Here is a 17,118-nt window from a genome sequence, read left to right as displayed (position 1 = left end):
AAAGGATTAGTGTCCCAACTGGACAGCGTATTTCTCATAGCCCCCAAAATGTGCCATACCATGTCTTCACAGAGGAACATGTGTTCAAAAAAGAATTTTGGAGGCTCAATTTCTTAGGATTTCAGCCAGAATGAAAAGAAATTTGAATTTTAAATTCTGTTGAACTGTATTAATAATTTCAAAGCTGATAACGTAAAGGAATAGACATTAAGATATGCATCACATACATAGGAGCAAAAACACGCAACGTGGCACAAAGCCACAGCCCTCTCTCCTGTTTTGAAATGGCACAGCTGATGACACGTGGTTTAGGGCTGGCCTAAATATGCTTCCACATTCAGCATTGTGGCGTTGTTGACTGCACTTCTGCTTTGCCTCAGAGGTGGAAATACAAGACTCGAAGCATTGGATGACTTCTGAAGCATTTCAACAAGTACACACATCCCCCAAACTCTCCAAGACAAACAGCTAAAAGGAAAAATGCGTATTACAGAATTTAGGTCTTACTCAGAAATGGAATAACTATACTTTACTTGTTAACAACAGATCGCGATTCCTGAAAGTTAACAAGGAAACCATCCAGCAAAGGAACAAAAACTTCGCCAACGTCTGACACCACCATCATCTGAGGCTGAGCTAAGTTACTCTTCACATTGAAGAAGTGGAGGACCTTGTTATAAGTGACAAAACCGACTCGAACTGCTGAGGATTCTTCCTGCTCTTCTCTGTGAAAAAAATTAAAAAGCAACTGTTAGGATTTTGAAACTCTGACCTTGCAATAGAGGCATTCGAGATGCAAGGCTATTTCAGATCACTGTCTGTACCGGGAGAAACAAAGCCAACAACAACCAGGAAGATGCAGTTATTCCAATCCTTGCCTTGGGTCAAATTGCAAACACTTACAATTACTGTTGTAATTAAAAAATATATTTTTATCAAAAGTCAGCCCTATCAACTTTGTATCCCATTGGCAAGTCAGAAGTATCTATGATAAATGATGAACCATGAAGACATGGAAAGAGGATAGGACAAGTAGTACAAGACAGAATCAGAAAAACACCTTTATTTACAATAAATAATAATTCAGTGACAGAAATGACCTAGTGATAGCAATGATGCTTGAATAATGCCCAGTGACTTTTGGACTTTGGCAGATCAAACCTATGCTTTGCCAGGACCGCTTTCTTAGATCCTTCATGGCTGTGTACTGTGCAGAAAGTGCACTGCACAAATTGCTTGTCACTGCCAGTAAGTTCCCAGAGCAACAGGAGCCAGCCAGCTGCTGCTCTGAGCTACACCTGCAAGGACACTGTGAGCAGCAAGCTCGCTATCTGTTTTCCAGGAGGTAACTCCTCTAAGCAGTAGTTGCTGTGCGACGAGCAGCAGCATCACCAATAGTACTAGTTGGACCCTTACCAGGTTTGCAGTTCTCAGTGAAGTAAAAGGCGATCCTATTTAAAAAGTTAGTCTTAATTATATCTACAGTAGCACCTTCTGTTAAAAGTTTCACAAGCTTCATCTAAAAATCTGAGCTTGATTACCTGTGCAGCTAACACACAGCGCTGTTCCTTTTCAAGTTTCAAAATGAGATACCTATATCACGTGTTCAAATGCTTTTTCAGTTGTATGTCTGAAAATCATACCGGCACAACTAGTTGTTCTGACTTTGTGAGCTCATGTGTACAATTTCTATAAACGTATTTCTCCCTATTTCCCTCAACAGTCAGTCCTGGTTCAGAACATGGACGTTTGAAAATGTTTGCCCTAACATTTCAAGCAAGCAAATGAAGTGTTTTCTGCTGTGCTACCGGTCTGCAAAAGCACAAAACCCTTTTAACAAGAGCTCTTGGAGATACCTCACTCAATCCATTCCTCACTCCTCATCCACTTCCAGGCTTCTCTGCCACACATCTTTTATAGCAGTGGCCTTTCTGTTACACGCACATCTTTGATATCCAGAAGTCCTTCCTTTTAAATAATTTGGCCTCCCAGAAATCTGAGCACAGAGTCAATTCCCAGCATGGTGTTTTCACCTCATGATAACAGCAGAATATAGTGCAACACTAAATACCGTACAAAATGACACTAAAATAATATACCATCATTAATACTATAAGTAGCGAAAGTACCACTGCACGTTTAATGCTCACAGAGCAAACACTGCATTTCACAAAGTGTTGGTTACCTACAAGATCTGTTTCCCTCTCAGATACATCCCGTGGCAGGAAAGTCTCACAGCACAGCAAAAAGCTTGACAAGTTTTGCCAATTAAACAAAAAGGGCCATAGATGCAACCCACCAACACTGTGGTTTCAGAGAGGCTTTACGCTGTTGCGTATCCTGGTGTGTCATATTTCTCTGCTTAAGTTAATGACGAGAACACATTTCAGTAAGCAGGACTACAGCAAGTCAAAACTACAAGCTGGGACCTTGTTGGTAACACCACTAGAGTTCACTGCAAGAAAGGAAAAGAAAGAATGTTGCATGTGCAGTCCTACACCAGATGCTTTCTGTGCACGCAGCAGGAAACCCAGACCTCAGTCTGAGATTCTCAAAAAATGCCAGCGATGTTAAAATTAACAAATTACCATTTGGTCACTGTCACCTCAAAAGCGCTTACACTGTAAACTGTGTCATTTCCTCAGTTTTCCTGAATTCATGCAGAGCTGCACAATAACTCGCACAGCAAGTTAAGCAAAACACACTGACGTTTCTTTACCTAGGGAGTTTATCGAGAAGAGTCTTCAGTTCATTGCATATGAGTTTGACCAGGCCGCTGTTTGTGTTTCTGTACGATACATCGATCATGAAGATATAAGCGGGTGGATTTGGAGGCTTGTTATCCTACAGAAAAAGATATCATTAATGGGGAAAATCGGGTGGTGTCCTGACACGTTGAGAAGGGTTTACAGAAGGTGCTGTGAGGCAATCTAAAAGCAGCATTCCGTCGTTTGAAAAATGCTATGGATTAAAAATAGCAATTATTACAGAAAGACCGTGTGTTGGCAAGGTCCATCCTCGGAATAAAACAGTATTACTGGAGAGCAGCATCCTACTAGAATTAAGTATGTAAAAGGAAACAGTTTGGTTGTTTGAATGCTAACATCTTCTGTTGGAATTCAGTTATTTAAACAAATTTGTCTTCAGCTTTTTTCTGTACCCGTACTGTGTATTCCATTTACCCTTACACAACAATGTTGTTAACAGGAATACTGACATTCAGTTTTTGTTAAGCGATTCTGAACTGTTCTGGAAACAGAAAACGCAACCCAAGTATTGAACCAGAACTAAAATATCACAGTCCTTAGCAGTACTAAGCACTGATCATCTGCATTCTGACTGTCTGTCTGTCTTTCTCACGCTCCAGTGCACTCTGAATAATGAGAAAACTACTTTCAGGAATAAGCCAATTCTCTCTAAGATAATTAAAGCATAGAGCATCACATTCACTGTATGCAACTGCTGCACATGCAGCAGTGATTTGGATTGATAACCAGGATTCCTTCGGGCACAGCTTCTTAGCTGCAGTCTCTTACTCATAATGTATGTGCATACAAACCGTATGACACTGACTGACACAATATTTGGTAAACGAGAAGATGATAAAGGTTTTGGTTTTGGTTCGGAATAAAGCCATGGCATGCTTACAGATGGACCCAGGAAGATCATATGGATGGAGCATACACAACAACAGTAATCATTGTAGTAGACAGGCTGCCCACAGCTCCAATGTCAGTTTTCCTAACTCTGTTTAAGACAAGCAGTGGTGATCAGTGAGTGGCAAACAGGACAACCCTTCATTATTGTTATATATGCTGTTTCAGTCTTTGTGTAAAGACTTCTGACCACTTCCCAAATCATACATGTTACAAACAGACCTCAGAAAACTTCACATAAGAAAAAAATCACCTAACCTTTGGATTATGCCTTACTGTAGTCCCTGAACACTTCAAGCTAATCATTACACCCTTGATCTCACTTCATTTGAATCATGTAAATCGAGATTAACTCTTGTCAACTAAAACCAGACAGCGTTTTTAACAGCTATTTTGTGTTCTATATTTGGATTCTAGTTTCATATACCATATCAAATGCTACTTTATAAAAGTCCTCATAGCACAGTGCTGTTTGTGAGGAATGCCTGCATAATTCCTGACAAATACACAGCAGAAATGAGAACTTGTGCTCTTGCCACATCCGCTTAGCGGGAGCACAATAATGCAGAACAGCTGTTATTTGTTAACATTTTTGTAGCTGTTCATCCTTGTCATTTGATAAGCACAAAAGGAAATGACTTTTCAGTTTTGGTCTTAAACTGATTTATAAAAGAACTAAACATTTAGAACTTTAAGCAAACTGAGAAAATGATTATAAATAATACATATACATATATATAATGTTAACTTCTCTAAAATTCAGTGACCTTGCATTTCCAGTAAGAACTTCATTTTTTTCTAACATTCTACTATGTCTGTGACCCAGGCTTTTGCAATATGAAGACAGACAGAAATGGACGACTTATCACAGAAACTCCCTGATTTAAAAACTATACGCCAAAAGTAACTGCACTGAAAGCAGCATTGTGATGGTTCTTCTCTACAGGAGAGAAGAAAAACTAAAATTGGCACGGTGCTACTTAGTACACGTGCTTACAAAAGCTTAGCTGCAGAAATCAGCAAAGCTGAGCCAAATTTGGTGGAGCTATATCAGATGTACGTTGAGTATCCCACACTGTATATACAGTGCCCGCTACAGTCACAGAGTGTAACTGTGTGTAACCCAGCTCTCAGCACAGTCTGCAGAGGCAGTCTCAGGTATTTCATTAAATTTGGAGCACTATCCCTGTGAGAAAGCACAACTGAGCAACAATTGCTCATTCATTCATGCCAGCAAGAATTTGATCGTCTGCGGAAGTTACTGTATCTACTACAGGACTTGGTCAGATTCAACTTACTTTCCTCATATTATCATTAACTCATTCCACTGACAGAAAGACTTCCACCTGACTTCTACATCTGTACTTCATGCAGATGAAGCCACACTGGGAACTGTCTAAAATTCTGTAAGGAAGTTAAAAGAGGAGAAGTAATTTGTGCTACGGGAGGTATCAAACACAGCTCTCTAATAAAATCAGCTATTTGCAGTGGCTTGGGTGGGCTCCAGAACAAGTTTTTAAGTAATTCAGTATTAGGAGACAGAACCCACTATGTTGTAACTTGCTGGTCAGAACACTAAATGCTTGCTAGGACCAAACGCACACCCCTGCTGAAGACTTGTGATGCGGGGCTTTGATGCACTGTGTATTACTCTTACTTGCTAGGCCCATATTCTGCCACACAAAAAAACTGTATTATCATAAGCTTAAATTCTCCACATCTGTACATTTTCTAAAACATTCCCGGACTCTGATATTTCAGTGTATAAGCACACTTACTCTAAGGTAGGTATTTGTAGGATTTCATTTGTGTTAACATCAAATCACAAAGTTTTTGCATATTGAAGATACTCACTCGGCAGTAATCCAAAGTAGCAACGTATTCATATGACCCCAGAGATAGCTCAGGCCTTTCATAGTGGTCCACCCGTCGGCCAATGTGGTCCAGATGTTGGAAGAAGAATGGAGGGACTAGAAGTACAAGAGCAGGAAAAAAAAAGTATATTTTGTGGTATTGGAACAACCCAAGCTCCTTTCCACAGATATGACATAGTAACATAGCCCACTCTGTTGCTGATAAAGGGAAAAGTGTAAACACAGCCAGGTTACGTTTTTATCCCCACATTCATCTCTGAAAGCAAACAAAACCTATACTCTAGTAATTCAGGTCCTCTTGTATTTGGAGAATAAGGCATATTCCCCCTATATGTCAACTGCATCCCTTAAGCTCAAGTAGGTAGGACTGACTCAGGTTGCCTCCACAGGCAGGAGGCCGCTATCCTCAGGATAAACACTGGCTCTTAGTAGATGCTGTCTCCTCAAAGCTTAAGTCATTGGAGTTAAAAATGGCCCTTTTCCTAAAACCAGTGCAGCTTTATGTAAAAATACCACTGTGCAGTGTTCACATCCCTGGCCTACTGTACAACAAACTGCATTCAGTCCACGTTATTCGGAACCTCCTGCAGCTACAGACAGAAGATGCAAAATGCCAAAGCAAGCACTAAGAAATCAAGGGTTTTGTCACCAACAATTTATATGTGGTTAGTCTAAGGGCTGGCACACCAGAGAAGAGTCACATCTCTGTTTTAGATTATTTTTCCTCAATCAGTGTACATTTAGAATGATTATTTTTCACAGTTCGTGCCTGTTAAAAGCTTGGGGGTGGGTGGGGGGGTGCATAATACCCTCCAAATTTGTAGGCACTGAAGGTCTCAATGTTTTTTATTAGCTTTTATTTTTTTAAGTGATTTCCTACTTGGATAAAGGACACTGTACTCATACCAAGCATAACTGAAAATGACACTTTCTTAAAATGTTCATAATGCATTCTAATTTCTCTTTATGCGAGTTTGAATTGCTAACAAGCTATGAAAATTGCTATCTGCTGTGCTTGCCCAAACACGTGAGCCTCAGGCTGAAAAGAAGTTGGAGTTAGGCTGTCAAGGTTCCTGTTTCAGAGCTGAAAATATTACTGTATTAGGGAAAGCACTATAGCAGTGCGATCCAGCTGAGGAAATCCAACTTGATACAAATGTCTAGAAAGGCTAGTTCTGGCAAAGATCTGGGATTTAGCCAAGAGCACAAGAACAGTTATGAGTCACATGCAGCACACTTGAACAAATATGGCATGGTATCTTCTGTGAAAACCAACAGTTGTCACAGTAAGATTAATGGGTTATTTAACCACTGCATCCGCAGCCACGGACAGGACTCGTTTAACATGCTTCTAAATATTTGGTCTTTTCTGAACATTTCTTAAATTGATTTCTCTACACAAAAGTTGCTTTGGGATAGCAATGCAAGCAGCTTTGTGTCTTATGTTGATATAATATTTTAAAATAAACTTTTGACCGCATCAGACCAGACTTTGCTATTCACCATTATGTTTTCCTACCCATTTTTAAAAAATGGATTGAAAAAGTGCTTCCAATTTTTTAATTGTTTTTGTTATGCTTATATATTGTGAAATAGATTCCTTTCTGCATTTTCCTGACAGCAAGTCAAGAAAATAACTTCAAATATATGGTTCCCTTTTAGTTTCACTGAATTTGTAGGGATCACAGATCAGAGAAACATCACTTACCGTCATTTATACAGTTGCAAAATCCACACTGGTATCTTCTACCACCTTCAATAAACTGCATGAAAGGACACATATAAGCTTTGCACCTGTTGCATCGGATTGGTCCGGTCTCACCATGGTTTACAACATAAAGAGGTGTCTAAACAAAGAAGTAAGTGAAGTTATAAAAAGCACTGCAAACTTGAAATCAAATAAAGTGAGCTACAAAGCTGCTGCTCAGTCTTGTCTCTTGTTAAATTTCACCTGGCCAAGAGAACACTGTTCAGCATTTACCCAAATTCTGCAGTAAAACTGACTCCCGAGTACCATGAGTGGCTAAATTAGCAACTTCATAAACCCTATTTGTATATCGACCAAAAAGGAAAAAAGGATTCACACCACAACCTAGAAAATTTTGAAGGGATTGAAAGTTTAGGGCCCCAGGCTGACTTTCTCCAAAGGGATTTTACAGCTCACTACGGAAAAATTGCCAAGGTCCAGGTATTTTGTCTTCTCTATTGGACTGGGCTTTCCCAAATAAATGTATAGCTGCTCGTGTATTCTGTGTCTCACTCCAACAGCTATTTGCTAAAGAAAGCTGCCAATCTTTTCTACTGAATGCCCCGGCCCCTCGTATAGCTGTGTTACATGCTGTTCTATGGTTTGAATGCTGTCAAGGTCACCAGCTAGAGTAGAAGATTTAGAAGAAATACTAATATTTATTGAAGGAGAGTACATACAGTAAACAAACACAGTATCTTAAACACTTGTCAGCTTAATTACACTGACCATGCTTGCTTATAACCTCTGCCAAAAAGCACAGCTAACAGAAGACATTTTCCAGATGCCTCTTTCAGTAATAACTGTACAGCAATCAAAGATTCCTGTAACTGTAATTGATGTTAAAAAAGTCATTCTTAAGACCACTACACAAATACAAGTTTGTTCACCTATCTGTGGAACTCTGCAGACCATAAGTACCTCTCCTATTTTCCCTCTTTTTTTGTACTCTCTTCGACCTCAACTAAAAATCCCTGACTCTAACAGCAAGGAAATGAACACAGTTGGGCCACGTGACAGAACGTGACACAAGAAGAATACAGACAGCTCCGAATGCGAATATTTTTGCACTATGGTGTTGTTCACTTATTTAAATTACTATTCCTTCTATTTATAGAATGGTCACATTTCATCTATTACATACACTTTCATCTTTTATTGGGGCATAAATCTCTGCTAACCTAGAAAATCATGCATGTCTGTCTTGCATTCGCTGCTTACATGTATTTTACTGTTTGCTTATACTGCACAGAGACCATTATTTTAATCATTTATTTCTTTAAAGGATTTGATGTATAAAATCTTTGGGAAAAGCGTAAGAGTAGATTGTACTACATGTGTTTAAAGCGACCTCTCCTGCTCCACTGACAAAGCACTTTGCTTTGCACTCTTTCTTCAATGAAAATGGAGTTAACGCAAATGAACAGATAATGTCTGCTGGCAAACTAGCGTGGTCATTTTTCACACGTGAGAGCCTTGACTACAAAAACTGCTCACCAGCCATAATCACTTCATAAATTTTAAAACTTCTGGGTTTTATCATTACTTGGCAATCATCTCATTATCATTCTGCTGTATTAATTTAATGAGGTCTGGATTTGTCATTAATTTTTCTGGTTTATCGTTAATTACGTTATATATCTGAACCAAGAGGGAAATAAAGAACACCCTAAAATAACTCCTGATGCATCTACACACATTGAAATAGAAACAGAACCCAAAAGCAATGGTCAGCAAACGCTGCATATGCTAGGCTGGATTCTGCTTTATCTTGCCCACAGAAATAAAGAATGAAATACCTGTACACTCATACTGCACAGGATGGCATTCTCAGTCCCTAATAAACTTGCTAAAAATTAAACATTTTGAAGTAATCAGTGGAGCTATTCCTAACCAAGAAAGGCATGCAAGTTAGGATTTTGCCTGACAAAAAAAATCACATAAAAACATCTAATAATAAAGTAATTTATATGCCAGTTTCTGAACAGACTCAGATGGAAAGTATCAATACCTACACTTTGTGATGTGAGCAACAAACTGTGAAAGAAAATTTACCTCAAGAAAAGCCAAAATATTTCAAGGCACTGTATAACTGCACTACTTTCAATCCATCAAAATAAATTCATTTATGTTTGGGTAAACTGCTACTGCATTTCCACCTGCTAAAACGACTTCCATCACAGTGAAATTACTTATTTATTAATAGCTAGACCTTGATGGGAATTGGGAAAGAAATGTTGTTGTATGGGAAATGCTTGCTTTCTGTGCTCCCCTTTCTGTGGATGACACCAGAAAACAGATCTGTTAACAATCCTGTGTAAGTCAGTGGTGAACTCTGACAGAGGCAAACTTCTGAGGTTCTGGTATTTTTTCAAATAGGTGCATCTGAAAACCAGTGAAAAATGCCAGCATTTTCCTTCTCCCTTTGTTTTCTACCAACAATAAACAAAGCAATTTCGGCACACACCATAACTATCTGAACATCTACTGCACTTGTGTGTTTCACCCTTACACCACCCTTCCCCTTTATCTCCTCCCACGTTTTGTCCAGCTTGCCTATTTGGAACACCTGACTGAGAGCAGAGACAGGCCTCACAAAAAGAGACAAATAAATAATGACTGCTGGCTTTCCAGCACTACCAAAATCAGTGATACCTGCTAGCACAAATCCGACCTGAAATGGGCATTAAAAAGGGATTCCTTTTATGTAAGCTGAGGGAGTGGAGAGACAGAAGGAGCCAGCTGCCCGAGGAGGCAGAACGTTGCGGTTTTATGTTGAAGAAAAGGCGGTCTGGGGATAGAAGAGATGGGAAACACTGTAAAAGATCTGCACAGACTCTTCCTTCTCTGAAACCTCAGGGCCTCACTAGACAGTGAGTCCTGAAAGCTGATCTGATAAAACATAACTCATCCCACTACTCGCCCAAATATAGCTGAGACAGCAAGAGTTTTATTTTGGAAATATTTCAGCAAGAACATCTCTCAGGAGTCACGACTATATCACAGTGCAACAGACAGACACTGGTGGCACAGCTCCAAGATGAAATACATCCATAAAAATTTTCAAAGGGACTATAACCTGTTCTTTTATGTCTCAGAAAGCTGAATTACTATTGCTAGCTAGGAAAATAAAGATCCTGAGGGCTCCTTACAAAGTATCACTGTATTCATATTGCAGGATTGGGGCTACAGCTGGGAAATGTAAATGTATGAACGAAGACTGTGATGATGCTCAAGACCATCACAGCACATCTCTGTAAAGGCATTCTAAAGAGAAAAACAGAAGAGAGACTGGAGAATGAAAGAAGCATATGCAAACACTGAAGAAAATTAGCTATTTATCACATAACAAAATAATATATATACAGCATCTGTTTTCATTGCTGGACTCATGCATATACACAGGGCTGCAAGAAAACAATTTACAGCTGTGCTGCAAGTTGACTCTCCACATACAGTGGAGATTCTCTTTCTACCTAACATGGCCAAGGAGGATTCCTAGCCATGCCTGGACATCAGTACACTGATGAATCTGCATTAGGAGACATATTTTTGTCTTAAGTTTTACTTCACCACTGGTTGGATGCATTTTACACACTGTCCCTGAAATGACAGGAAGGTGGATTGAAGGGAGGCCCACTGAGTCTGCAAATCTGGCTGCATCCAAGAGGAACACATCTCACACCAAGAGCACAATTTTCAATTTGATCAGTGCCTTTATCACACCTCTACTTCTTCCCACAAGAGAAGCAACTGGCCACCGGTTTTCCCACTTACTTCCAAAGAACTTCACAGCTTTACAGAGAGTCATTCTGCGCCATGCAACATTATATACCACTTATGACAAGCTGCTTGCTCAACTGTAAGTTATCTGGGGACAAATGATTTTGAAAGCACATCCCACAATTTACAGTATCTAGATAGTTATTGGAGGTATTTAGACGAGGGCTACTTGTTTCAAAAGAGTCCCTCACAGGTTTGAAAAGCTGCACAGATATGCATCTCCTGATGACTTCAAACATGACAGATCCTTAGAATTATGATCAACAGTACTACATTGCGAATTCATTTCAAACACTTCAAAATGAAGTGTTTAATATTTATGTACAGTGAATATTAAACACTCTGTACATGCACAGCTGATTATCAGAAATACTCAACTGCCAGCTACTCAATCCAAGCAGTTCATCCCACAAACAAGTTGTACAAGACAACAAAATCCTCGAAGGCCGAGACGTCACTTATATTGATGTTTATGCAAATCTAATTACTAAAATACTTAAATTAGAATTTTAAGATAGGCTATACAGTACAACTTTTTAATCACCAGGGGGAGATGGTTGTCGGCCAAGTGTGGTACAAATGCCCCATGCAAATCCTGTGTTTAATGAGTACACGAGACGCGAGGAAAAAGTGCTCAGGAAAACCATACAGAATTTTGAAATGTAGCACTGATGCTATTTTTGAAACAAACAAAGCACCAACAAACCTCAGGTCATGAACCAAACTGTTTGTGTTGCCTAGGACTGTTGAAGGGTTTTGTTTTCCTTTATTATGCCCTCACAGATTGGATTTGATAAAGATTAACCACCGTACAAATAATCCCTGGGTTTTGAGTTGCTTTACTGATTCAAATAAAAATGTCAGGAAAGCATTTCCTTTTGCACTGTTCCTGCTGTCTTTTGTCAGAAGCCATTCCTCCAAAGACAAAACTCATTTTGTCGCTTCGTGGTTTTTGGATGCTAAATGCTATTGGACTCCTCAGCTGGTAGGACTCAAGGCAGTTTGTACCACATCCTTTGCAAGGTTCACAGCATGTTTAAGTATTTTTTGTAATACTGTTTTTTCATTTATTTTCTTCTTTGTTTGTATGACTGCAGCACAGCTACAGCATCAGCCCCACGATGTATTTTCACAGAAAACATTAAAATGCAAGAGGCGTGTTCAGTCTTCGTACTGAAACCCCCGCAGCCAGGCCAAACATTCACCTACATGACAGTATGAGAAATGCAGTACCATGAGCTTCAAGTTGGCACCACACACTGTGTGATCCATTGAGTACAAAAACAAACAGAAAGGTGTGTCAACCTCAGACCATCTATGAACTCTTTATTCAGTCTGCATTCCCCTTTTTAACAAGGGTGCTGCAACTAACCGAATAGTTGGTAGGATAAACAGCATAAACAGAGGATTTTTAGAAGACTGAGGATGGGAGAAAGTACATGAAATAATGATAAAGTTCTGACACAAAGAAATCTGAGAACTAGGTAGCTTACTTCTTTAAAACTTCCATATCACACCAGCAACAGAAGAAGGGGAAGAACAAGGAATTCTATATATGCTTAAGAAAGGCACAAGTTCCCCTACTTGTGATCTCAGGATAGGAATACCAAGTGTCAACAAGTCAGTGCCCTCCCACACTTCTGAGCTTTTAAGTGCTGACTGTTACGTGGATGTTTGGCTGTGCTGCACCTCAAGAGAAGGGCAGCAGCCAGGATTAATTGACAATGTAAGCAGAGGCTTACATTATCAAATTAATTGTAAATTAATTGTACTGAACAACCAACTTCCAAAATGCTAGCACTTTAAAACAATCAGATCTCAAGCAGAATCTCTCCCAGCCCATCCTATCAAGAGTGCAAGTGATGCGGAGGCACATGCACAAGGACAGCACAATGGAAGGAGTAAAGGAGAGCCAAAGCTATTCCAGGGGATCACCTCCCCCCAGCAATGCTGGGCTGACATGCCCATGTTAAAGCACACATAGTAACCCACAGCTCCACTTTTCAGATCCCAGCACCATGTATGGTCCCGCACTGCAGCCCTTGTGTGAGATTTTTGGCACTACTGTCACAGTAATAGAAACAGATAAATTGTAGGTGGCTTCTGTACAGAAACGCAAAGTAATGGTTACAAGAGGAGGCAGTGTAGCATTATTGACCACAGCCATTTATAGACTTGGTAATAATAACAGCACTGGAAGTTTGATTTTTGCAAGAAGACATTCTGATTCATTCCCTGCATGGCTCAATATTCATTCAGCTCAAAAGGAAAAAACAACTTTTTTTTTGCAAATCACTGCAAGAGAGCCCTGAAGAATCTTCAAAAAATCACATACAACCTGAGCTCCAAATATTCTTACTACTGACATTCCGACAGGCCCAGTCTCTTTGTATGTCCTGGATGGTCCTATCAGTGTTATTTCATTCTTGCATAAAACTTCTCAAGATTGCTAAATACATGATGCATCTAACAGTGTAGTTAAAAAGAGAGGCACAGTCTTTTACATATAAACATAATAAGTAAATTAGCATATCAATTCTTTATCAGAAGGCCAAAGGCCACTTAGCACAAACACAGCTGTGACCGCTTCTAACATCCCCTAGAATATCCTCAGGATAGCCAATCAAGCAACACACCAAACAGCACTCATGGAACACGCAGCTCTATGTTTAGGGACTATGTGTTTGAGCTTTTAAAATTTCAGGACCAGGTCCTACTGAGCTCCTCTCAACTTTAGATGCCAAGTATGTGGGTATTCTTTCCTCCTTCCATGCACAGACAAGCAGATAGGCGCACAGATGTAGGAGACAGATATATACAGAACTTTTTTTCATCATTTGATTGAAAAACAATGATGACTTGAGATTTAAAGCATCTAAAGCATACTGATTGGAGGTTTTCCTCCTCTTCAAAAGCTAGGAGTTGTTACTTTTTTTTTACTAGCAGGTGCCGTGACATCTAAAGGCAACTATTCATGTTTGCATTCCTGAGAACCTTCTATGACAGGAGCTCTCTTGATCATATTTTTACATATTTAAGAATAACTTTAATTAGAAAAGTGCACATACAAGTTTAAGGGTATTTTAATTAATTAGAGGTAGATAAAATAATTCTGCTTACTTGCAGATTTTTTTTAAATTAATTTGTTTTCATCACAATCAAACAGTAGTTTAAGTATTTAAATTGTCACACTGCAACTACAAGACAATTATAGCTGGCCAATTGCTTCTATTACAGGACGACCTATAAGGAGAAGTTTTTTATGTGAACAAAAAGCAGCACAGGATCTCCTCACCTCTAAAGTAAGAATGTTTGGGATGAGTTTAATATACTTTTTAGAAGTCCTTTCCATGATGCAGAAGCTTAGTTCTTAAGATCAGTAGAAAACTAGCTGTTATTTTAAAAATAACACACTGGGTAGGAATGCTCACACTGAGTCTCTCCTCTTCCATGAATACTTTCACTGCCATGATAGCTGGACTCTTCAGGCAGACTCCTTCCAACACTACAAACATTTCTATGCAGCTGCCCTCCTCTCTTTTAGTAAGAGAATTTGTTGCTGGATATAAGGGGAAGTGCAAGAGTTAGGAGCTAAGCTGTCTGGGAAGAACAGCACTCTGTATTATTGCTCCAGCTGTCTCGGGCTGGGAAGGTAATCTACGCCTCTACTTACCAAGCACAGATGAACTAATTTGTTTGAACATTAAAAAAAGAAAAGCAGCTCCCTCCTCCATCTATTTCCTGTCCTACAAGAAGAGAAGTTTTCCTTCCCAGAGAATAAAGGGACTTACATAAAAGAAGGCTTAGACTCTCGTGTTTTCATACAGGTGAGCTCTAGACCGTTCTATGATTAACCCCTAGGTATAATCTGGAGCAGTTTGTTAGATACTGCAAAAAAACTAACCATTAAAATAATAAAAAATCAATAAATAAAATCAAGCCACACCAGCTTCCTACTCAGCTTAACAAAAACTCATTTTTCCTGTGGAATTACTCAGAATACCTCACTCAGAATATGATTCTGCACTACTGGACAGATAAATAAAATGTGCAAAAACTGAGGGCACGAGAATAACTTCAGTTTAAAAAGCAAAATACAAGCTTTTAATCCTGAAATAACTAACTTCCAATGTGTTCTGACCCTGTGAAGTTTCCAAGGTAACTCAGTAACATCCCTGAAGGCTTAATGTTTGAGCCTGCAAACTTAGAATGTTTAATTTACTGCTGTTGCTATGATCAACATTGTCTAGAGTGTAAGAGGAAAGAAACACCACTTCAGGAGAGCAAAACGCAGCCTGTAAAGGAAAACATACACGCACAACATCAGATTACACTCAACCTGCTATTTTGAGTTGCAGATGTATCCACCAATAGCCAAACCCACTTTTTATTTGAGTGTAATTTTTGTTGGCAAAACAATGATGTGGCTATGAAGATCAGTTTTTAATCCCCTCTTTTCCTTCCTGACTTTGGCTAAGTCAGGCTTTTCTTCTAGCACTCTCATTCTGAAGAACACACAGTCTCCAACTAATAGGAAGCCAATTACATCACATTAACATCAATCTTCAGAAATGCACTTTCCCAGGCCAACCTTTCAAATCTGTACAAATTAATCAAGATTTCTGATTAAACCATAAACATGATATATATGAATGTCAATCTTCCAATTCACTGTCCTCAAGTTTTCCACTGCTATAACAATAATGTACGGAACACTACAGAAATATAAACAGCTCTTTAAAATGTACACTAAAGACAAAGGGAAAAATAATTAAATATGGTTATTTACTTGACTTAGGACAAGATCTACTGCTAAAATTCTTGCTAGCTTTGGTTCTTCATTCTAGTTAGAGTGTAGTTACAGCTCAATAGGCTAAAAGCTTTCTCCTAGATGAAGCTGTCCTGGGAAGCAGTCCAATTCCAAATGTTTTATTCCCAAATGAAGACTAGGGCAGAGCATACTCCATAAAGAAAGCCTTATCTAATACAGGATTTATGCATCTCTAAATTAGGCACTGCAAAATCTAGCTTACAAGAACTGGCCTCCAAAGTGATCTAAAGCTCTCTGGGTGAAGCATCTGGAGATACACGTGAGCTCTGGGCTTTACCATGGATGCTAGTGTGGAAATAAAACAAAAAACCCAACAAACACTGACAGAGCAATGAAGCTCAGCATCCTCCTCCAGAGTTCAGACAGAACTACAAGACAAGAGTATCGCAGTTCTCTTTCTCAAATGAAGGTGTCAGATGGGATGTTTTGGAATATACTTTAATACCTGGAAAATAGAAGGAATAGTCATACTTGGCTCACATTTAACATGTTAGGTACACAGTGATGAGTTCAAGATACATGGACTGATTTTTCCAAGTAGCTCAAAAATGGATTTGGTCATTAAAATGTAAGGCAGTTCTAAGAACATAGAGAAACATCCTACAGCACAGCTCTGTCTCTAAGTTTACTGGCCTAGCTGTAACCTACAAGGTAGTATTGGTGCATGTGTTCTTTTTCTGCTCCACCATTTTCCATCACTGTAAGTCTAAATAGAGGTAGTTAACTTTTCTGTACAGACTGCTAGGTAGCTTGATATTCTTCACCCATCATTCCTGGAGAGTGAAGAAGCATTTCAACACAGACAAACTAATATTATAACAGCTGAACAAGGCTTCCAAACTCACAGTGTGTAGAAAAACATGACAACAAGCACATACTACTTTAACAGCATGCCCAAAACAAACTGATAAAAATCATACATTGCTGGATCTTTGACAATCCAGAGAACCACACAGCATGCAATGCAACACACTCAACTTACTATTCAGACACCGCAAAGTATCTTTTCACTGGTCAGCAGCTGCTGTTTCTGCTTTGGAGTGGGAAGCTTTTGTTACCTACACTCAAGAGGAAAAGTCCAGTATTGACAATATACATGAAACTATAATGAAAGCCTCAACATAAAGGGTGATATGTAGCCTACACAAAAAAGAAGGTCATGAAACGTTCAATCAGCTCAGACATTTCATTTCCAGCAGTGATAAATATGAAGAGGAAATCTCTGTT

The 17,118-nt window shown here is 39.1% G+C and overlaps 1 protein-coding gene and 1 long non-coding RNA gene across 2 annotated transcripts in view; one reads left to right on the top strand and one right to left on the bottom strand.

Annotated features, from left to right (window-relative positions):
• Positions 1 to 11,726, top strand: part of LOC136048925 (uncharacterized) — a 109,800-nt gene extending 98,074 nt beyond the window's left edge. The window contains exon 3 of the long non-coding RNA XR_010622240.1: positions 11,712 to 11,726. This is a non-coding gene — a long non-coding RNA (uncharacterized LOC136048925). The remainder of the gene's footprint in view (positions 1 to 11,711) is intronic.
• SEC24D (SEC24 homolog D, COPII coat complex component) overlaps positions 1 to 17,118 on the bottom strand; it is a 47,764-nt gene that overhangs the window by 9,897 nt on the left and 20,749 nt on the right. Inside the window, exons 9-12 of the mRNA XM_065736826.1 lie at positions 7,239 to 7,377; positions 5,511 to 5,626; positions 2,720 to 2,844; positions 534 to 725 (exon numbers count right to left, since the gene is read on the bottom strand). Coding sequence (XP_065592898.1) covers positions 534 to 725; positions 2,720 to 2,844; positions 5,511 to 5,626; positions 7,239 to 7,377 — 572 coding nt within the window. The remainder of the gene's footprint in view (positions 1 to 533; positions 726 to 2,719; positions 2,845 to 5,510; positions 5,627 to 7,238; positions 7,378 to 17,118) is intronic.

The sequence above is a fragment of the Cyrtonyx montezumae genome, unplaced genomic scaffold, assembly GCF_038088225.1.
Source record: "Cyrtonyx montezumae isolate F1298 unplaced genomic scaffold, pur_monq_1.0 scaffold_2, whole genome shotgun sequence".
In the NCBI taxonomy this organism is placed as follows: domain Eukaryota; kingdom Metazoa; phylum Chordata; class Aves; order Galliformes; family Odontophoridae; genus Cyrtonyx; species Cyrtonyx montezumae.
Note: the sequence above shows the minus strand (reverse complement) of the source record. Positions and strands in the feature narration are given on the sequence as shown.